General features: G+C 52.3%; 2 protein-coding genes across 3 annotated transcripts; both read left to right on the forward strand.

The window, feature by feature from the left end:
- Positions 1-2869: 2869 nt before the first annotated feature.
- LOC119699242 (C5a anaphylatoxin chemotactic receptor 1-like) lies at positions 2870-8229 on the forward strand. 2 transcript variants are annotated; one of them, XM_038132458.1, is made up of 2 exons: positions 2870-2937; positions 7021-8229. In XM_038132458.1, the coding sequence occupies exon 2, from the start codon at positions 7038-7040 to the stop codon at positions 8109-8111; it is 1074 nt and encodes a 357-aa protein (XP_037988386.1). In that variant the 5' UTR covers positions 2870-2937; positions 7021-7037; the 3' UTR covers positions 8112-8229. The 2 variants fall into 2 exon arrangements, with proteins under 2 accessions (XP_037988386.1, XP_037988383.1); XM_038132455.1 differs by lacking the exon at positions 2870-2937 and adding an exon at positions 3910-3946.
- A 2834-nt stretch (positions 8230-11063) lies between these two features.
- LOC119698551 (leucine-rich repeat and fibronectin type III domain-containing protein 1-like protein) lies at positions 11064-21089 on the forward strand. Its single transcript, XM_038130529.1, has 3 exons — positions 11064-11185; positions 16277-17695; positions 20642-21089. Exons 2-3 carry the CDS (start codon positions 16296-16298, stop codon positions 21087-21089), a joined length of 1848 nt encoding a protein of 615 aa, XP_037986457.1. The 5' UTR covers positions 11064-11185; positions 16277-16295.
- The last annotated feature ends 445 nt before the right edge of the window (positions 21090-21534 follow it).

The following is a 21534-nucleotide window of genomic DNA, read 5'->3' on the forward strand; positions in this document are numbered from 1 at the left end:
CCTGAAAACAGCTCTGGGACCCCAAAACTCCAAAAATTCACCCCAAAAATCCCCAAATCCCCCCAGAAACCTCAAACCCCCAAAATCATTTCTGGGACCCCCAAAACCCCAAAATTCACCCCAAAAATCCCCCAAATTCACCCAAAAATCCCCAAATCCCCCCAAAAATCTCAAAAAAACTCTGAAATCGTCTCTGGGACCCCAAAAACCCCTAAATTCACCCCAAAACCAATCCTGGAACCCCCTAAAAAACCCCAAATCAGCCCCAAAATTGCCCTGGGACCCCAAAAAAAACCCAAAATCACCTCTGGGACCCCAAAAAATCCCCCCTGGACCCCCAAACCCCAAAAATCCCCCCAAAAACACATCTGGGACCCCAAAAAAACCCAAAATCACCCCAAAAACGTCCCCGGGACCCCAAAAACACCCCCGGGACCCCCAAAAATCCCCCCAAGAATCCCAAACCTCCCAAATTCAGCCCCGGGACCCCCAAAAATCCCCTCGGGACCCCCCAAAAACCCCAAATTCACCCCAAAATCTTAAAAAGAACCCTCAAAATTTCCCCTGGGAGCCCCCCCACGTCCTGATCTGGGCACACCTGGCACACCTGAGCACAGCTGGGCACACCTGGGCACACCTGGGCTCTCCTGGGCACACCTGGGTGCTGCTGCTTGGCTCTGGGGGGCCTTTTTGGGGTTTTTTTGGGGTTCCTGGTCGATCTTTTGGGGCTGTCGCTGCTGGACTGACTCACCTGGGCACAGCTGGGCACACCTGGCACACCTGAGCTCACCTGGGCACACCCGGGCACACCTGGCACACCTGAGCTCACCTGGGCACACCTGGCACACCTGGGTGCTGCTGCTTGGCTCTGGGGGGGCCTTTTTGGGGTTCCTTGGGGGGATCTTTTGGGGCTGTCGCTGCTGGACTGACTCACCTGGGCACACCTGGCACACCTGGGCACAGCTGAGCTCACCTGGGCACACCTGGGCACTGCTGCTTGGCTCTGGGGGGGCCTTTTTGGGTCTCTGAGGGACTTTTTGGGGTCTCTGGGGGATCTTTTGGGGCTGTCGCTACCTGGACTGACTCACCTGGGCACAGCTGGCACACCTGAGCTCACCTGGGCACACCTGGGCACACCTGGGCACACCTGGGCACACCTGGGCACACCTGGGTGCTGCTGCTTGGCTCTGGGGGGGCCTTTTTGGGGTTTTTTTTGGGGTCTCTGGAGGAGCTTTCAGAGCTGTCGCTGCTGGACTGACTCACCTGGGCACAGCTGGCACACCTGAGCTCACCTGGGCACACCTGGGCACACCTGGCTGCTGCTGCTTGGCTCTAGGGGGTTTTTTTGGGGTTCCTTGGGGGGATCTTTTGGGGCTGTCGCTGCTGGACTGACTCACCTGGGCACACCTGGCACACCTGGGCACAGCTGAGCTCACCTGGGCACACCTGAGCTCACCGGGCACACCTGGGCTCACCTGGGCACACCTGAACTCACCTGGGCACAGCTGAGCTCACCTGGGCACACCTGGCACACCTGAACTCACCTGGGCACTGCTGCTTTGCTCAAGGGAGGATTTTGGGGGGTTTTTTTGGGGTCTGTGGGGGAGCTTTTGGGGTTCCTTGGGGCTGTCGCTGCTGGACTGACTCACCTGGGCACACCTGGGCTCACCTGAGCTCACCCTGGCACACCTGGGCTCACCTGGGCACACCTGGGCACAGCTGGCACACCTGGGCACTGCTGAACTCACCTGGGCACACCTGGGCACAGCTGGCACACCTGAGCTCACCCGGGCACACCTGGGCTCACCTGGGCACACCTGGGCACTGCTGAACTCACCTGGGCACAGCTGGCACACCTGGGCACACCTGAACTCACCTGGGCACAGCTGAGCTCACCTGGGCACACCTGGCTGTACCTGGCTGCTGCATTAAACTCGTCCCAGACCGACCCCGGGAGTGGTTTTGGGGTTCGGGGGGGTCCCGTGTGCACCTGGGGGACCCCAAAATCACCTGGGGGGACAAAGACTCACCTGGGACACCCCAAACTCACCTGAGGGGCACCTGGGGTGACCCTAAACTCACCTGGGGACCCCAAAATCATCTCAAGAGGGCAAAAACTCACCTGGGGGGGTCCCAAAATCACCTGGGGGACCCCAAAACTCACCTGGGGAACCCCAAAATCATCTCAAGAGGGCAAAAACTCACCTGGGGGGGGTCCCAAAATCACCTGGGCGACCCCAAAACTCACCTGGGGATCCCAAACTCACCTGGGGGACCCCAAAACTCACCCGGGGAACCCCAAAATCAACCTGGGGAGTCCCAAAATCACCTGAGCGGGCACCTGGGGTGACCCTAAACTCACCTGGGTGGTCCCAAAATCACCTGGGGGACCCCAAAACTCACCTGGGTGGTCCCAGACTCACCTGGGGGACCCCAAAACTCACCTGGGGATCCCAAACTCACCTGAGGGGGCACCTGGGAAACCCCCAAAATCACCTGGGAAACCCCAAAACTCACCTGGGGGACCCCAAAACTCACCTGGGTGGTCCCAGACTCACCTGGGGGACCCTAAAACTCACCTGGGGATCCCAAACTCACCTGAGGGGGCACCTGGGGTGACCCTAAGCTCACCTGGGGACCCCAAAATCATCTCAAGAGGGCAAAAACTCACCTGGGGGGGTCCCAAAATCACCTGGGGGACCCCAAAACTCACCTGGGGAACCCCAAAATCACCTGGGGGACCCCAGACTCACCTGGGTGGTCCCAGACTCACCTGGGGGATCCCAAAACTCACCTGGGGGTTTGGGATTTTTGGGGGGATTTGGGATTTTGGGGGTCTCCAGCCCCTTTTTCTCTCTCTCCCCCCACAGGAGGACCCAGCGACCCCCCCCAGGTGTGACGGGGGGGGGACCCCAAATCCCACCTGAGCCCCCCCAGGTGTGACCGGGACCCCAAAAAAACCCCAAATCTCACCTGGGGGGACCCCAAATCTCACCTGGGGGGTCCCAAAAACCCCAAATCTCACCTGGGGGGGCCCCAAATCCCACCTGAGCCCCCCCCAGGTGTGACCGGGACCCCAAAAAAACCCCAAATCTCACCTGGGGGGACCCCAAAAACCCCAAATCTCACCTGGGGGGCCCCCAAAGCCCAAAATCTCATCGGGGGGGGGGGGCCTAAAACCCCAAATCTCACCTGGGGGGACCCCAAAAACCCCAAATTTCACCTGGGGGGGCCCAAAAACCCCAAATCTCACCTGCGGGGACCCCAAATCCCACCTGAGGCCCCCCCAGGTGTGACCGGGACCCCAAAAAAACCCCAAATTTCACCTGGTGGGGGTCCCCAAATTTCCCCCCCCCAGGGGATTTTGGGGTTCCCCCCCCTTCCCCAATTTCGTGTTTGTCAAATAAAAGTTCCAAAACTCCTCCGGCTTCGTGCTTAATTTTGGGGTGTCCCCGTTAATTTTGGGGTGTCTCCCGGGATGTTTTACCCCAAAACCCCCAAATTTTGGGGCAGTTCCTCAAAAAAAACCCCAATTTTGGAGCTTTTTTCTTTAAAAAAAAAAACTCCAATTTTGGGGTTTTCCCCCCCCAAAAAAACCTGCGAATTTTGGGGTCCGGGTGTCCCAAACCCCCCCCCCAAAAATTTTTGGGGTTCCCTTCGAGTTTTTCACCCCCAAAATCTCCCAAATTTTGGAGCGGTTCCTCCAAAAACCCCTAAATTTGGCGCTTTTTTCCCTCAAAGAAAAAAAAGCCCAGTTTTGGGGATTTTCCCCCTTAAAAAACCCCAAATTTTGGGGTGCGGGTGTCTTCACCCCCCCCCCCCCAAATTTTGGGGGTTCCCCGCCCCCCCCGGCCCCTCCCAGCCCCCCTTTTTTGGGGTTTCCTGCCCCCCCCGGGTTTATTTCCCCTTCCCGCCGGTTCCGCCAAAACCGCAGCGGCCGCTCCAGGTGAGGGGGGAGGGGGCGGATTTTGGGGGGTCCCGGGGGGGTTGCGGGGTCCCCTCCCCCTCCAGCCCAATTTTGGGGGGTCCCCGCCTCATGTTTGGGGGGTTCTCAGCCCGAATTTTGGGGTTTCGGCCTCGTTTTGGGGCTTTTTTGGGCTCTTTAGTCTCAGTTTTGGGCTCTTTATTCCCATTTTTTTGGGGGGAGATTTTGGGGGGGGTTTTGTTCTCCCTGGAGGGGTTTTGGGGACCCCTCCCAGTTCAGAACAGTTTGGGGGGGGCTCTCCAGACCAGTTTGGGGGTTTCCAGCCTGATTTTTGGGGTCCTCACCCCATTTTTGAGTTCTCCACCCCATTTTTTGGGGGGGGGGGGGTCTCAACCTCATTTTTTGGGATCTCCGAACCCATTTTTTGGGGTTCCCCGCACCAATTTTGGGGGGTCCCAGTCCCATTTTTGGCGTCTCCAACTCAATTTTTGGGGTCTCCAGCCCCATTTTGGGGTCTCCACCCCATTTTTGGGGTCTCCAGCCCCATTTTTTGGGGTCCCCCACACCAATTTTGGGTTCTCCAGCCCCATTTTTGGGGTCCCCACCCCATTTTGGAGGTCTCCAAACCCATTTTTTGGGGTTCCCAACCCAAATTTTGGGTTCTCCAGACCCATTTTTGGGGTCCCCACTCCATTTTTTGGGGTCTCCAGCCCCATTTTTGGGGTCCCCACCCCATTTTTGGGGTTCTCAGCCTCATTTTGGGTCCTCCAGCCTCATTTTTGGGGTCCCCACCCCATTTTTGGGGTCTCCAGCCCCATTTTTGGGGTCCCCACCCCATTTTTGAGGGTCTCCAGCCTCATTTTTGGGGTCTCTGAACCCATTTTTGGGGTCCCCAGCCCCATTTTTGGGGTCCCCACCCCTCGGGGGGGGGGGAAGGGTGGAGCTGCCCCTCCCCCTCCCCAGTTCCTCTCCCAAATTCTTGCGCCATGGGGAGGGGTGGGGGAGGGGAGGATGAGGAAATTCCACATCCGGGGGGGAGGGGGGGACACAGGAGGGTGGGGACCCCCAAAAATGGGGCTGGGAACCCAAAAATGGGGATTGGAACCCAAAAATGGAGCTGGAGACCCCAAAACTGGGGATTGGAACCCAAAAATGGGGCTGGGGACACCAAAATGGGTCTGGAACCCCAAAAACGGGGATTGGAACCCAAAAATGGAGCTGGGAACCCCAAAAATGGGGCTGGGGACCCCAAAAATGGGGTTTGGAACCCAAAAATTGACTTGGAAACCCCAAAAATGGGACTGAGGACCTCAGAAATGGGGCTGGAAACCCCAGAATGAGGCTGGGGACACCAAAACGGGTCTGGAAACCCCAAAAATGGGGCTGGGAACCCAAAAATGGGGCTGGAGACCCCAAAAATTGAGTTGGAGACCCCAAAATGGGGCTGGGAACCCAAAAATTGAGCTGGAAACCCCAAAAATGGGGATTGGAACCCAAAAATGGGGCTGGGGACACCAAAACGGGTCTGGAAACCCCAAAAACGGGGATTGGAACCCAAAAATGGAGCTGGAGACCCCAAAAATGGGGATTGGAACCCAAAAATGGGGCTGGGGACACCAAAACGGGTCTGGAAACCCCAAAAACGGGGATTGGAACCCAAAAATGGAGCTGGGAACCCCAAAAATGGGGCTGGGGACCCCAAAAATGGGGCTGGAGACCCCAAAAACTGAGTTGGAGACCCCAAAAATGGGACTGAGGACCTCAGAAATGGGGCTGGGAACCCCAGAATGAGGCTGGAGACACCGAAACGGGTCTGGAAACCCCAAAAATGGGGCTGGGAACCCAAAAATGGGGCTGGAGACCCCAAAAATTGAGTTGGAGACCCCAAAATGGGGCTGGGAACCCAAAAATTGAGCTGGAAACCCCAAAAATGGGGATTGGAACCCCAAAATGGGGCTGGGGACCCCAAAAATGGTGATTGGAACCCAAAAATGGAGCTGGAGACCCCAAAAATGGAGCTGGGAACCCAAAAATGGAGCTGGGAACCAAAAAATGGGGCTGGGAACCCAAAAATGGGGCTGGAGACCCCAAAAATTGAGTTGGAGACCCCAAAATGGGACTGAGGACCTCAGAAATGGGGCTGGGAACCCCAGAATGAGGCTGAAGACACCGAAACGGGTCTGGAAACCCCAAAAATGGGGCTGGGAACCCAAAAATGGGGCTGGAGACCCCAAAAATTGAGTTGGAGACCCCAAAATGGGGCTGGGAACCCAAAAATGTAGCTGGGAACCCCAAAAATGGGAATGGAGACCCCAAAAATGGAGCTGGGGACCCCAAAATTGAGCTGAAGGCCCCCAAGATGGAGTTTGAGGAGCCCAAAAATAGGGCTGGAGACCCCCAAAACACCTTTGGTCACCTGGTGGGGTGGGGCTGGGGGTCTTTTAGGAGCTCCTTGACCACCTGGGCAGGTGAAGGACCCACCTTGGGGTGGGGTTGGGAGTCTTTTGGAAGCTCCTGGACCACCTGGCCAGGTGAAGAACCCAGTTTGGGCTCTTCAGGAGCACCTGGCCAGGTGAAGAACCCAATTTGGGCTCTTCAGCACCACCTGGCCAGGTGAAGAACCCAATTTGGGCTCTTCAGGACCACCTGTCCAGGTGAAGAACCCGCCTTGGGTAGGGCCAGGGGGTTTTTTGCAAGCTCCTGGACCACCTGGCCAGGTGAAGAACCTAATTTGGGCTCTTCAGCACCACCTGGCCAGGTGAAGAACCCAATTTGGGCTCTTCAGGACCACCTGGCCAGGTGAAGGACCCAATTTGGGCTCTTCAGGACCACCTGGCCAGGTGAAGGACCCAATTTGGGCTCTTCAGGAGCACCTGGCCAGGTGAAGAACCCAATTTGGGCTCTTCAGGACCACCTGGCCAGGTGAAGGACCCAATTTGGGCTCTTCAGGACCACCTGGCCAGGTGAAGAACCCAATTTGGCTTCTTCAGCACCACCTGGCCAGGTGAAGAACCCAATTTGGCTTCTTCAGGACCACCTGGCCAGGTGAAGAACCCACCTCCAACCACCTTTCCTCACCCCCCACCCCCCCGCAGGCGTCCCCAGCCCCGCCATGGCCGCGCTGCCCACCCTGCCGTCCCCTTGGGACGACCCCTGGAACGACACCTTGGGCAACGACACCTGGGGCGACCTCTACGAGGACCTGGGCGCGGCGGAAATCCCCGTGGGGCACCGCCTGGTGCTGGCCCTCTACGCGCTCATCTTCCTGCTGGGCGTGCTGGGCAACGGCGCCGTGCTCTGGGTGACGGCGGCCGAGCTGCGCCGCACCGTCAACGGCGTCTGGTTCTCCCACCTGGCGCTGGCCGACCTCCTCAGCTGCCTGGCCCTGCCCTTCCTGGCCCTGCCGCTGACCACCGACCACCACTGGCCCCTGGGCCGCCCGGCCTGCAAGGTGCTGCCCTCGCTGACCGTGCTGGCCATGTTCTCCAGCGTCCTGCTGCTGACGGCCATCAGCGCCGACCGCTGCGCGCTGGTCACCCGGCCCGTGTGGTGCCACAACCGCCGGACGCCCGCGCTGGCCGCCGCGGCTTGCGCCGGCGCCTGGGCGGCGGCCGCGCTGCTGACCGTGCCCTCCTTCGTCTTCCGCACCGTCCGCCTCGACCCCTTCTCGGACAAGGCCACCTGCGTGCTGTCCTACGGCGCCGTGCGGCCGCACCAGCGCGGCGCCGAGCTGACCGTGGCCGTCGTCCGCTTCCTCTGCGGCTTCCTGGGGCCCTTCGCCGTCATCTCGGGCTGCTACGGCCGCCTCCTGAGCCGCGTCCGGGCGCGGGGCCTGGGCCGCTCGCAGAGGGCCACCAGGACGGTGCTGGTGGTCATCGTCAGCTTCTTCGTCTGCTGGCTGCCCTACCACGTGGTGGGGCTGGTGCTGGCGGCCAGCGCGCCGGACACGGCGGCGTTCCGCGGCGCCCAGGCCGCCGACCCCGCGGTGGCCGGGCTGGCCTACGTCAACGGGTGCGTCAACCCCATCATCTACCTGGCGATGGGGCGGGGCCTGGGCCAGGTGAGGCGCTCGTGGAGGGCGCTGCTCAAGGGCGTGCTCAGCGACGAGCCCGCCAGCGCGGCCGGGGACTGCCGGGCCCGCAGCACGGCCACCACCGAGGAGGGCAGCGACGGGACGGCCGTGTGAGGGGGCGGGGTGGACGTTGTCGTGGTCATCGTCGTCATTGTCGTCATCGTCGTCGTGGTGATGGTCATGGTCATGGTCATCATCATGGTCGTGGCCATCATCATCATCATGGTCATCATCGTTGTCATCATGGTCATGGTCATTGTCGTTGTCATGGCCATCGTCATGGTCATGGTCATTGTCATGGTCATCTTCAACTTCGTCATCATTGTCATCGTCATCGTCATTGTCATGGTCATTGTCATGATCGTCATCATCGTCATGGTCATTGTCATGGCCATCATCGTTGTCATGGTCATGGTCATGATCATCATTATCGTCGTCATTGTCATTGTCACGGTCGTTGTCATGGTCATCTTCATCATCATTGTCATTGCCATATCATCATCATCATCATGGTCATGATCATGATCATCATCATGGTCATGGTCATTGTCATCATTGTCATCATCATCATCATCATTGCCATTGTCATGGTCGTTGTCATGGTCATCTTCATCATCATTTTTTCATCATCATTTTATCATCATCATCGTCATCGTCATTTTCATGGTCATTGTCATGATCGTCATGGTGGTCATCTTCATCATCATTGTCATTGTCATCATATCGTCATAATCATCATCGTCGTCATGGTCATCATCATTGTCATCGTCATCATGGTCATGGTCATTGTCATCTTCATCATGGTCATTGTCATATCATCATCATCATCATCATCATCATCATTGTCATCTTCATCACTGTCATCATTATCATTGTCATGGTCATGATCATTGTCATCATCATGGTCATTGTCATCATATCATCATCATCGTCATGATCATCATGGTGGTCATCTTCATCATCATTGTCATTGTCATCATACCATTGTCATCATCATCGTCATCATCGTCATTGTCATGGTCATTGTCATCTTCATCGTGGTCATTGTCATATCATCATCATCATTGTCATCATCATCATCTTCATCATTGTCATCATCGTCATGGTCATGGTCATCTTCATCATGGTCATTGTCATATCATCATCATCATTGTCACTGTCATCTTCATCATCGTCATCATGGTCATGGTCATTGTCATCATCGTGGTCATTGTTGTCACGGTCATCGTCGTCGTTGTCATTGTCATGGTTGTTGTCACGGTCGCCTTCATCATCGTCATTGTCCTCACCATCATCATTGTCGTTGTCATTGTCATCGTCAAAGGGGGGAAAGGGGGGACACGGGGGGGGGGGGGGGCTTGTGTCACCTGGGGGTGGCCCTGGGGACACCTGGGGTCATTTGGGACCCTTGGGGACAGTGGGGGGTGGCGCTGGGGACACTTTGGGACCCTTGGGGACAATCAGGGGGGTGGAGACACTTGGGGACATTTTGGGGACAGTGGGGGGTGGCACTGGGGACGATGGGGGGGTGGGGACACTTGGGGACAGTGGGGGTGGGGACACTTGGGGACAGTGGGGGGTGGCACTGGGGACGATGGGGGGGTGGGGACACTTGGGGACAGTGGGGGTGGGGACACTTGGGGACAGTGGGGGGTGGCGCTGGGGACACTTTGGGACCCTTGGGGACAATCAGGGGGGTGGGGACACTTGGGGACGTTTTGGGGACAGTGGGCGGTGCCGGGAGTGGGATTGACGGGAGGGGGTGGGATTGGGGGATTTGGGGATTGAGGGATTCGGGAATTCAGGGAATTCGGGGATTGGGGAATTCAGGGATTGGGATGGAATTTGGGAATTCAGGAATTCGGGAATTTGGGAATTTAGGAATCCGGGAATTCAGGAATTCGGGGATTCAGGGATTTAGGAATTTGGGAATTTAGGAATCCGGGAATTCAGGAATTCGGGGATTCAGGGATTTAGGAATTTGGGAATTTAGGAATTTGGGGATTCAGGGATCCAAGGAATGGGATGGAATTCAGGGATTCAGGGATTTGGGAATTCAGGATTCAGGGATTCCGGGAACGGGATGGAATTCAGGAATTCAGGAATCCGGGAATTCAGGAATTCAGGAATTCAGGAATTCAGAGATTTAGAAATTCGGGAATCCGGGAATTTAGGAATTCAGAGATTCAGGAATTCAGGAATTCAGGGATTCAGGAATTCAGGAATTCAGAGATTCAGGAATTCAGGAATTTAGGAATTCAGGGATTCAGGGATCCAAGGAATGAACGGGATGGAATTCAGGGATTCAGGGATTTGGGAATTCAGGAATTTGGGGATTCAGGGAATGGGATGGGATTCAGGGATTCTGGAATGGAATTCAGGAATTCCAGGATCCAGGAATTCCAGGAGGGCTGGGAATTCGGGACGGCGACGAAATCCCGGGATTTTGGGGATTCAGGAATTTTGGAGTTCAGGGCTTTGGGAATTCAGGGATTCAGGGATTCGGGGGTTTGAGAATTCAGGAAGGCAGAAATTCGGGAATTCGAGGATTCGGGGGTTTGGGGATTCCGGGGTTCCGGGAGGGCTGGGAATTTGGGATGGCGACGGAATCCCGGGATTTTTGGGGATTCAGGAATTTTGGAGTTCAGGGATTTGGGAATTCAGGAATTCAGGAATTCAGGGATTCGGGGGTTTGAGAATTCAGGAATTCGAGGATTCGGGGGTTTGGGGATTCCGGGGTTCCGGGAGGGCTGGGAATTCGGGACGGCGACGGAATCCCGGGATTTCTGGGGATTCAGGAATCCGGGATTTTGGGACAAACCGCACAAATCCGCAGAACCGAAAGAAATTCCCAAAAAAAACCCCGAAAAAAACCCCGAAAATTCCCAAAATTCCCAGCAGCGGCCCCTCCCCCCGCCCCTCCCCCTTCTCCCGCCCCTCCCCGCGGCCGCAGGGGGGGAGGGGCGGGGGCTCCTCCTCCTCCTCCTCCTCTTCCTCCTCTTCCTCCTCCTCCTCTTTTTTTTTTTTTTCCTCCTTTTTTTTTTCCTTTTCCTGCTTTTTTTTTTCCCTGCTTTTTTTTTTTTTTTTGATCCCGCTCCTCCTCCCGGGATCGCTCCCGGCCATGGAAGGCTCGGGACCCCCGGGGGGGGCGCGGGGGTCGCCGCCCCCCTGAAGGAACGGCGGGAAAGGTGAGTGAAAAATGGGGAGGGGGGGGGAATAAAAAAATCCGGGAAAAACGGGGAAAAACCGGGATGAAACGGCGGAAAACCGGGATAAATCGGGTGAAAATCGGGGCGGAACGGGATAAAGCAGCGAGAAATCGGGATAAATCGGGATAAAATGGGGTAAAAACGGGATAAAACGGGATAAAATGGGGTAAAAATGGGATGAAAGGAGGGGAAATGGGGATAAATCGGGATAAAATCGGGATAAATCGCGATAAATCGGGATAAAACGCATCCCCCCCGCGCTTTTCCAGCGGCGACCCCTCCCAAATTTTCCAGCTTTTTAACCCTTGCCTGGAAAAACCGAGGGCGCCTCCAGCCCTTGGGGATTTCAGGGATTTTGAGGGAATTTTGGGGGATTTTTGGGGTTTCCAGGGCGGTTCCAAGCCCTTCCAGCCGGCCATAAATCCGCCGTGTCATCCAGGTGGGGCTGCTCCAGGTGTGCCTTTTCCAGGTGTTCCCGGCGCTTTTTTCCCTCCCCTCCCCCAATTTTTGAGATTTTCCCCCCTTTTTATTTTTTTCCCCATTTTTTCCCCCCAAACCCGTGTTAAATCCCGTCATCCGGAGCGTTTCTGGTTCTTTTTTCCCGCGGTTTTCCCCGGTTTTTCCCGGTTTTTTTCCCCTTCCCGGCACCTGCAATTCCCGATTTTTTTCCCCGAGCAGGGCGCGTCCTTCCCGCGTTGCGGCGGCGCCGCGCTTGGAATTCTCCCCCCTCAAATCCCTCCAAAAAAACCCTCAAATCCCCTCAAAATCCCATTTTTTCCCCAAATCCCCATCCCCAGGGGACGAGGCACGGCGCTGTCATTGAGGATTCCCACCGGGAATCTCTCCCCGAGGAAAATCGGGATAAAAACGCCGATTTTCCCTATTAAAAAATCCGATTTTCCCCTCTAAACCAGCCCAAAATTCCAATATTTTCATTTTTTCCCCGGAATTCTGCAGCCCCGAGGGGGAATTTGATGCTCAAAGACTGAAAATTTTGCTTTTTTCCTAAGGAAAATCCTGATTTTTTAAGGAAAAAAATGGGATTTTGGAGGTGTTTTGACCTTTAAAATGAAACATTCCAGCGTCGCTCCATCTTTTTTTTCCTGGAAAATCGGGATTTTCCGGCACCTGGACGAGATTCCCCCCTCACCCCCCTTTTCCTTATATAATTCAGGCCGGAATTCCACATTTGTTAAACCCAGGAGTGATTTTCCAGGTGGAAAAATCCGAATTTTGGGGGTTTTTTTGGGTTTTTTTAACTCCCGGATTCCCTGATTATAAAGGAATTTTTTTTCCCTGAGTTTTGGGCCACGCCTGGCTTTGGGAATGTTCACCTGGGGCTTGGAAAAATGGGGGAAAAATCCCAAAATGGGATTCAGGGATGGGAAAAAAAAGGAATTTTATTGGTTGGAACTGGGAAAATCCCAAATTCCCAAAGTTTTGGGGTGAATTTGGGGAGGGTTGGAGAATTTTTTCCCTCAGAAATCTTGGAATTTTGGGCCTGGAACACCCCAAATCCCAATCTTCCCTCCAAAACCTTGGAATTTTGGGCCTGGCCCTGCCCAAATCCCACTTTTCCCTCAGGAATGTTGGGAATTTTGGGCCTGGAACACCCCAAATCCCAATTTTTCCTCCAAAACCTTGGAATTTTGGGCCTGGCACTTCCCATTTTCCCACTTTTCCCTCAGAGATTTAGGGAATTTTCAGCTTGGCCTACCCCGGAAATCCCAATTTTCCCTCCAAAATCTTGGAATTTCAGGCCTGACCCATCCCAATTCACATTTTTCCCCCCTAAAATCTTGGAATTTTGGGCCTGGCACTTCCCATTTTCCCACTTTTCCCTCAGAAATCTTGGAATTTTTACCTTGGCCTACCCCAAATGCTCCCTTTTTCCCTCTAAAATCTTGGAATTTTGGGCCTGGCCCATCCCAATTCCCAATTTCCCCCCTCAGATCTCTGGGAAGTTTGTGCCAGGCCCAAATCCCAATTTTCCCTCAGAAACCTTGGAATTTTGGGCCTGGCCCTTCCCAATTCCCATTTTCCCCCCTAAAATCTTGGGATTTTGTGTCCAGCACTTTCCTCTTTCCCACTTTTCCCTCAGGAATTTTGGGATTTTCACCTCGGCCTACCCCAAATCCTTTTTTTTCCCTCTAAAATCCTGGAATTTTTCATCCTTGTACCCCCCAAATCCCAATTTTCCCTCAGAAATCTTGGACTTTTGTGCTCAGCACTTCCCTCCTCCCCACTTTTCCCTCAGGAATTTTGGGAGTTTTCAGCCTGCCCTATCCCTGAAATCCCAATTTTTCCCCCTAAAACCTTGGAATTTTCTGTTCAGCACTTCCCTCTTTCCCACTTTTCCCTCAGAAATCTTGGAATGTTGGGCCTGGAACATCCAAATTCCCACTTTTCCCTCAGGGTTTTTGGGAATTTTCAGCTTGTCCTACCCCAAATCCCAATTTTTCCTCTAAAATCTTGGAATTTTGGGCCTCGTGCCCCCAAAATCCCAATTTTCCCTCAGAAATCTTGGAATTTGTGCTCAGCACTTCCCTCCTCCCCACTTTTCCCTCAGGAATTTTGGGAATTTCAGCCTGGTCTGACCCAATTCCTTATTTTCCCTCAGAAATCTTGGAAATTTGGGCCTTTTACCTCCCCAAATCCCACTTTTTTCCTCCAAAACCTTGGAATTTTGGGCCTGGCACTTCCCATTTTCCCACTTTTCCCTCAGAGATTTAGGGAATTTTCAGCTTGGCCTACCCTGGAAATCCCAATTTTCCCTCAGAAATCTTGGAATTTCAGGCCTGACCCATCCCAATTCACATTTTTCCCCCTAAAATCTTGGAATTTTGGGCCTTTTACTCCCCAAATCCCAATTTTCCCTCAGAAACCTTGGAATTTTGTGTTCAGCACTTCCCTTTTTCCCTCAGGAATTTTGGGATTTTCACCTTGGCCTACCCCAAATCCCAATTTTCCCTCCAAAATCTTGGAATTCTGGGCCTGGCCCTGCCCAATTCCCACTTTTCCCTTGGGAATTTTGGGAATTTTGGGCCCAATCCCAACATTTTTCCTTGGAATTCTCTGGGAAATTCAGGAAAAGCCGAATTTTCCTCAGCCTGGACCGGAAAAATTCCCAGGAATTTGAGTCCAGGGGATTTTGGGATCAAGGGAAATTCCCGGGGATTTCAGGGAGGTTTTAATTAGATTTATCTTTAAATAGCTTTTATTAATTAATTCTTTATCCCAATTAATAGGATTTGTTTAATAACGGGTTTAATTTATATAATTGTAGATAATATTAATTGTAATTATTTCTATTCTTTTAATTAGAAATCATCTTAATTCCTCTTATTTTAATTATTTTTATTTCCAATTACGACATTTATTTATTCATTCTTATTGTTATTAATTTAAATTAATTTTAATTTTAATTGATTCTCACTTTTATTCATTACAATTACTATTTTAACGTTTAATATTTTTATTTTTAGGGGATTATTATTTTTTGAAATGTATATTTATTTTGAATAGGTTATTAATTTTAACTTTAAAATGATAATTTTAACATTTAATATAATTTTATATTTAAATTTTACCATTATTATTCGGAATTTATTCTCATTAATTTCTTATCGATTTGGTTTTTAATTATTATTTTATTCCAGTATCCTGTGTCTCTTTTCAATGTCTCTCCTTTTAAGTTCATTCTTTTATTTCTATTATTCATTTCTTCTTTTAATTCTCAATATTTTAACTTCTATTATTTCAATTTTAATGATTTTGTTTAATTATTTTACGTTTCAATACTTTTGTTTCAATATTTTATTTGACTTTTTAGTGTTTTGTTTTTATTTGGTTTTAATTATTTTCATTTCCATTACTTTATTCCCATCATTATTTTAATTTCATTATTTTTAATTAATGTTTATTTTATTATTTTTCATTTCTTTTTCATTCCTTCCAATTTTGAATTGACCTTAATTTTAAATTAATAACTATTTCAATGAATTATTTTAAATCTAAAATTCATTGTTATTCCATTTAATAATCTTTAATATGTTGATTTCTTCTTATTTTTTAATTAGAATTTGAAATTTTATTTTAATTTATGAAAATTTTATTCAAATGTTGCCCCAACCAATTCATGGGGAAATCCATTGGAAAATCATCCCAAAAAACCCAAAAATGTGGAAAAATCAACCCAAAAGTTCCCCCCAAAAAATCCCAAAATCCCAATAAAACCCCACCCAATCCATGGGAAAATCATCCCAAAAAATACCCTGGAATATTAAAACCCATTTTTTCCCAAATTAATCCACATTTTCCTGAATTTCTCCCATTTTCCCCCCAAATTAATCCACATTTCTCCCATTTTTCCCTCTCAAATTTGGGATTTTCCTCACAATTGGGAATTTTTTCGATATCTTGGAATTAAAACTTGACCCTAAACTTGGTTTTATCCCAAATTCCTCCATTTTTTCATGGATTTCTCCCCATTTTCCCCAAATTCCTCCACATTTCCATGGATTTAATCCCATTTTTTCCATAATTCCACTGCATTTCCATGGATTCAATCCCAATTTTCCCAAATTCCTCCACATTTCCATGGATTTAATCCCAAATTTTCCATAATTCCACCACATTTCCATGGATTTTTCTCCATTATTTCTCCAATTCCACCACATTTCCATGGATTTTTCTCCATTATTTCTCCAATTCCACCACATTTCCATGGATTTTCCCCATCTTTCTCCAATTCCACCACATTTCCATGGATTTCTCCATTATTTCTCCAATTCCACCACATTTCCATGGATTTAATCCCATTTTTTCCATAATTCCTCCACATTTCCATGGATTTTCCCCATCTTTCTCCAATTCCACCACATTTCCATGGATTTTTCTCCATTATTTCTCCAATTCCACCACATTTCCATGGATTTCTCCCGCTTTTCCTTCTCAGTTTTGGCATTTCCCTCTCCACTGAACCTCCTCAACCTCTCGGGCCGGAATCTTGCCCGATTTCAACCCCAAAACTCAACCGAATCCCACAATTTCCTCCCGTTTCCCTCCCAGCTTCCCGTTTTCCCCGACGATGGAAAAGCTCCTGCTCCCTCTCCTCTTCTTCTTCACCTCGAGCGCCTCGAACGCGCCGCCCTGCCCCAAGCGCTGCTCGTGCCAGAACCTCTCGCCGTCCTTCACCATCCTGTGCACCAAGACCGGGCTCCTCTTCGTGCCGCCCGGCATCGACCGGCGCACGGCCGAGCTGCGCCTCATGGACAACTTCATCACCGTGCTGCGCCGGCGCGACTTCGCCAACATGACGCAGCTCATCCACCTGACGCTGTCGCGCAACACCATCAGCCAGATCATGCCTTACGCCTTCTCCGACCTCAGGGGCCTCCACGCGCTCCACCTGGACAGCAACCGCCTGACGTCCATCGGCGAGGACCACTTCAAGGGGCTGGTCAACCTGCGGCACCTGATCCTGAGCAACAACCAGCTCAGCTTCATCTCGCCCCGGTCGCTGGACGATTTCTTGGAGACCATCGAGGATTTGGACTTGTCCTACAATAACCTGGTGGACGTCCCTTGGGCCACCGTGGCCAAGCTCTCCAACGTCAACACGGTGAGTTTGGATCACAACCTCATCGAGTTCGTGCCCGAGGGGATCTTCTCCAACCTCCACAAGCTGGCCAGGTTGGACATGACCTCCAACAAGCTCAAGAAGATCCCGCCGGACCCGCTGTTCTCCCGCATCCCCGTCTACGCCAAATCCAAAGGCTCCCCGCTGACCTCCTTGGTGCTGAGCTTCGGCGGCAACCCCCTGCACTGCAACTGCGAGCTGGTGTGGCTGCGGCGCCTGACGCGCGAGGACGACCTGGAGACGTGCGCCTCGCCGCCGGAGCTGATGGGCAAATACTTCTGGAGCATCCGCGAGGAGGAGTTCGTCTGCGAGCCGCCCATGATCACCCACCGGACGCCCAAGCTGGTGACGGCCGTCGGCCAGAGCGCCTCGCTCAAGTGCAAAGCCGTGGGCGACCCCGACCCCTACGTGCGCTGGATCGCCCCCGACGGCAAACTGGTGGCCAACACGTCCAGGACGGTTTCGTACGAGAACGGGACGTTGGATATTTTGGAGGCGGCCGCGGGGGACCAAGGGACCTTCACGTGCATCGCCTCCAACGCCGCCGGCGAGTCGACGGCGCCGGTGGAGTTCCGCGTGGTGCCGGACGGCAACGGCACCGAGTGCGAGGAAGAGGAGGGGAAGAAGGCGGGCACGGCCGGGCCGGAGCCGTCGGATATCCTGATTTCGGCCAAATCCAGCCTGGGCAACGACTCCAAGCTGGAGAGGGGGGACAGAGGGGGGGTGGTGGTGGCCGAGGTGACGGCGACGTCGGCGCTGGTGCGGTGGCCGCCGCAGGAGGAGCTGGAAGGGCTGAGGATGTACCAGATCCAGTACAACAGCTCGGCCGACGAGATCCTGGTTTATCGGTGATTGGAGCCCCGAAAACGGGGGGGACGGGGGGGGGGGGAAAGGGGGGGGAATGGGGAAAATCAGGGGATATGGGGAAAAATGGGGAAAAATGGGGAAAAATGGGGGGAAATGGGGGGGAAATGGGGAAAAATGGGGGGAAATGGGGAAAAATGGGGGGAAATGGGGAAAAATGGGGGGAAATGGGGAAAAATGGGGGGAAATGGGGAAAAATGGGGAAAAATGGGGGGGAATGGGGAGAAATGGGGAAAAATGGGGGGGAATGGGGAGAAATGGGGAAAAATGGGGGGGAATGGGGGGGAAATGGGGAAAAATGGAGGGAAATGGGGGAAAATGGGGAGGAAATGGGGAAAAATGGGGGGAATGGGGGAAAATGGGGAGGAAATGGGGAGAAATGGGGAAAAATGGGGAAAAATGGGGAAAAATTGGGGGAAATGGGCAGAAACGGGGGGGAATGGGGAAAATGGGGGAGAAATGGTGAAAAGCAGGAGACAAAATGGGGGGAAATGGGGAAAAATTGGGAGGAAATGGGGGGGAATGGGGAGGAAATGGGGGGAAATGGGGAAAAATGGGGGAAAAATGAGGGGAAATGGGGAAAAATGGAGAAAAAATGGGGGAAATGGGGAAAAATGGTTGGAAATGGGGAGATATGGGGAAAAATAGGGGGAAATGGGGGAAAATGGGGGGGAAATTGGGGAAAAAATGGGGGGAAATGGGGGGAAATGGGGAAAAATGGAGAAAAAAATGGGGGAAATGGGGAGGTACGGGGGGAAATGGGGAAAAACGGGGGGAATGAGAAAAAATGGGGAAAATTGGGGGAAATGGGGAAAAATGGGGGAAATGGGGAGAAATGGAGGGGAAATCTGGAAAAAGGGATGGAAAATACGGAAAAGAGGATGAAAACTGTGAAAAAATTGGGTAGGAAATGTGGAAAAATGGGTGAAAACCAAGTGAAAAACAGGTGGGAAATGGGGAAAAATGGGGGAGAAACGGGGAAAATTTGTGGAAAGTGTGAAAAACGGGGGAAATGGGGAAAAACGGGGGAAAAATGTGGAAAATGGGTGGGAAATGTGGTAAATTTGTGGAAAATGGGGAGAAACAGGTGGGAAATGGGGAAAAAATGTTTGGAAATGTGGAAAACGGATGGGAAATGTGGAAAAACGGGTGGGAAAGGCGGAAAATGGGACGGAAAATACTGAAAAGAGGATGAGAAATGTGGAAAATGGGTTGGAAATGTGGAAAAACGGGTGGGAAATGAAAAAAAAATGGGTGGGAAATGTGGAAAAGAGGCTGAAACAGGGAAAAAGGGCTGGGAAAAGGCTGAAAAAACAAGGGAAAAGAGGCCAAAAAGCATGGAGAAATGGGTGAAAAATAGGGAAAAAGGGATGGAAAAACCATGGAAAAAGGGATGGAAAAGGGGCCGGAGAACTGGGAGAGAGGGATGAGAAAGGGGCTGGAAAATAGGGAAAGAATGGCCAAAAACCATGGAAAAATGGCTGGAAAATGTGGGGAAAGTGGCTGGAAAATAGGGAAAAGTGAGTGAAAAATAGGGAAAAGTGGTTGAAAAATGTGGGAAAAAGGGGTGGAATAGGTGATGGAGACCTGGGAGATAGGGATGAGAAAGGGGCTGGAAAATTGGGAAAAAGGGGTCAAAACCCATGGAAAAATGGCTGGAAAATAGGGAAAAGTGGCTGGAAAATGTGGGGAAAAGGGGTGGAAGAGGTGATGGAGAAGTGGGAGAGAGGGATGAGAAAGGGGCTGGAAAATTGGGAAAAAAGGGTCAAAAACCATGGAAAACTGGCTGAAAAATAGGGAAAAAATGTGGGAAAAATGGGAAAGAGGGTGAAAAACATGGGGAAAAGGGCTGGGAAATGTGGGAAAAAGGGATGGAAGAGGTGATGGAGAAGTGGGAGAGAGGGATGAGAAAGGGGTTGGAAAATAGGGAGGAAAGGGTCAAAAACCATGGAAAAGTGGCTGGAAAATGTGGGAAAAAGGGGTGGAAGAGGTGATGGAGAAGTGGGAGAGAGGGATGAGAAAGGAGCTGGAAAACAGGGAAAGAATGGCTGAAAACCATGGAAAAATGGCTGGAAAATGTGGGAAAAGAGGCTGGAAAATGTGGGAAAAAGAGATGGAAGAGGTGCTGGAGAACTGGGAGATAGGGATGAGGAAGGAGCTGGAAAATAGAGAAAGAATGGCCAAAAACCATGGAAAAGTGGCTGGAAAATGTGGGAAAAAGGGGTGGAAGAGGTGATGGAGAAGTGGGAGAGAGGGATGAGAAAGGAGCTGGAAAACAGGGAAAGAATGGCTGAAAACCATGGAAAAATGGCTGGAAAATGTGGGAAAAGAGGCTGGAAAATGTGGGAAAAAGAGATGGAATAGGTGATGGAAAAGTGGGAGATAGGGATGAGAATGGGGCTGGAAAACAGGGAAAGAATGGCCGAAAACCATGGAAAAATGGCTGGAAAATGTGGGGAAAAGCGGATGGAAAATAGGGAAATGTGGCTGGAAAATGTGGGGAAAAGGGATGGAAGAGGTGCTGGAGAACTGGGAGATAGGGATGAGAAAGGGCCTGAAAAATAGGGAAAGATTGGCCGAAAACCATGGAAAAATGGCTGGAAAATGTGGGGAAAGGCGGCTGGAAAATGTGGGAAAAAGGGATGGAAGAGGTGCTGGAGAACTGGGAGAGAGGGATGAGGAAGGAGCTGGAAAATAGAGAAAGAATGGCCAAAAACCATGGAAAAGTGGCTGGAAAATGTGGGAAAAATGGATGGAAGAGGTGATGGAGAAGTGGGAGAGAGGGATGAGAAAGGAGCTGGAAAACAGGGAAAGAATGGCTGAAAACCATGGAAAAATGGCTGGAAAATGTGGGAAAAATGGGAAAAATGGTGGGAATATCCCAAAAACCGGGAGAGCCGCGGCCAACCGCGCTGGCGTTGCCGTTGCAGGATGATCCCGGCGCCCAGCGCGTCGTTCTCGCTGTCGGACCTGGCCCCGGGCCGGGCGTACGAGCTGTGCGTGCTGGCCGTGTTCTCGGACGCGCGGAGCTCGCTGCCGGCCACGCGCCCGCTGGGCTGCTCGCGCTTCTCCACGCGGCCGCCGGCGCGGCCGTGCCGCTCGCTGCAGGCGCACTTCCTGGGCGGCACCATGATCATCGTCATCGGCGGCATCATCGTGGCCTCGGTGCTGGTGTTCATCTTCATCCTCCTGATGAAGTACAAGATCCACAACCACCGGCCCAAGGGCAAGGCCCACGTCTGCTCGCAGACCAACGGCTCCCACGGCGCCCACGGCGGCCGCCCCGCCGCCAAGCCGGAAGCTTCCGGAGCCGCCGGCAAGGCCGGCCCCGGCGACTGGGACGGCGACAAGGGGGAAGGGGCCGAGCTGGGGTCCTGATGGGGTTGGTGGGGTCGGGGGAGGTGGGGCTGGGTCAGTTCTGGAGGTCCAGGATTGATCCAGGAGGTCCAGAATCGATCCTGGAGGTCCAGGACATCTCCAGGAGATCCAGAATTGATCCTGGAGGTTCAGGGCATCTCCAGGAGGTTCAGAATTCATCCAGAATTGATCCAGGAGGTCCAGAATTGATCCTGGAGCTCCAGAACCTCTTCAAAAGGTCCAGAATTGATCCTGGAGGTCCAGGATTGATCCTGAAGGTTCAGAATTGATCCTGGAGGTCCAGAACCTCTCCAGGAGGTCCAGAATTGTTCCAGGAGATCCAGAATTGATCCTGGAGGTTCAGGGCATCTCCAGGAGGTTCAGAATTCATCCAGAATTGATCCAGGAGGTCCAGAATTGATCCTGGAGCTCCAGAACCTCTTCAAAAGGTCCAGAATTGATCCTG

This window comes from Motacilla alba, chromosome 3, assembly GCF_015832195.1.
Source record: "Motacilla alba alba isolate MOTALB_02 chromosome 3, Motacilla_alba_V1.0_pri, whole genome shotgun sequence".
NCBI lineage: Eukaryota > Metazoa > Chordata > Aves > Passeriformes > Motacillidae > Motacilla > Motacilla alba.

Excerpts from the sequence above, each read along its gene's own strand:
- LOC119699242 (XM_038132458.1), top strand. The coding sequence starts at position 7,038 with ATGGCCGCGCTGCCCACCCTGCCGTCCCCTTGGGACGACCCCTGGAAC.
- LOC119698551 (XM_038130529.1), top strand. The coding sequence starts at position 16,296 with ATGGAAAAGCTCCTGCTCCCTCTCCTCTTCTTCTTCACCTCGAGCGCC. Across the intron at positions 17,696-20,641 it reads GACGAGATCCTGGTTTATCG|GATGATCCCGGCGCCCAGCG; the intron begins GTGATTGGAGCC and ends TTGCCGTTGCAG.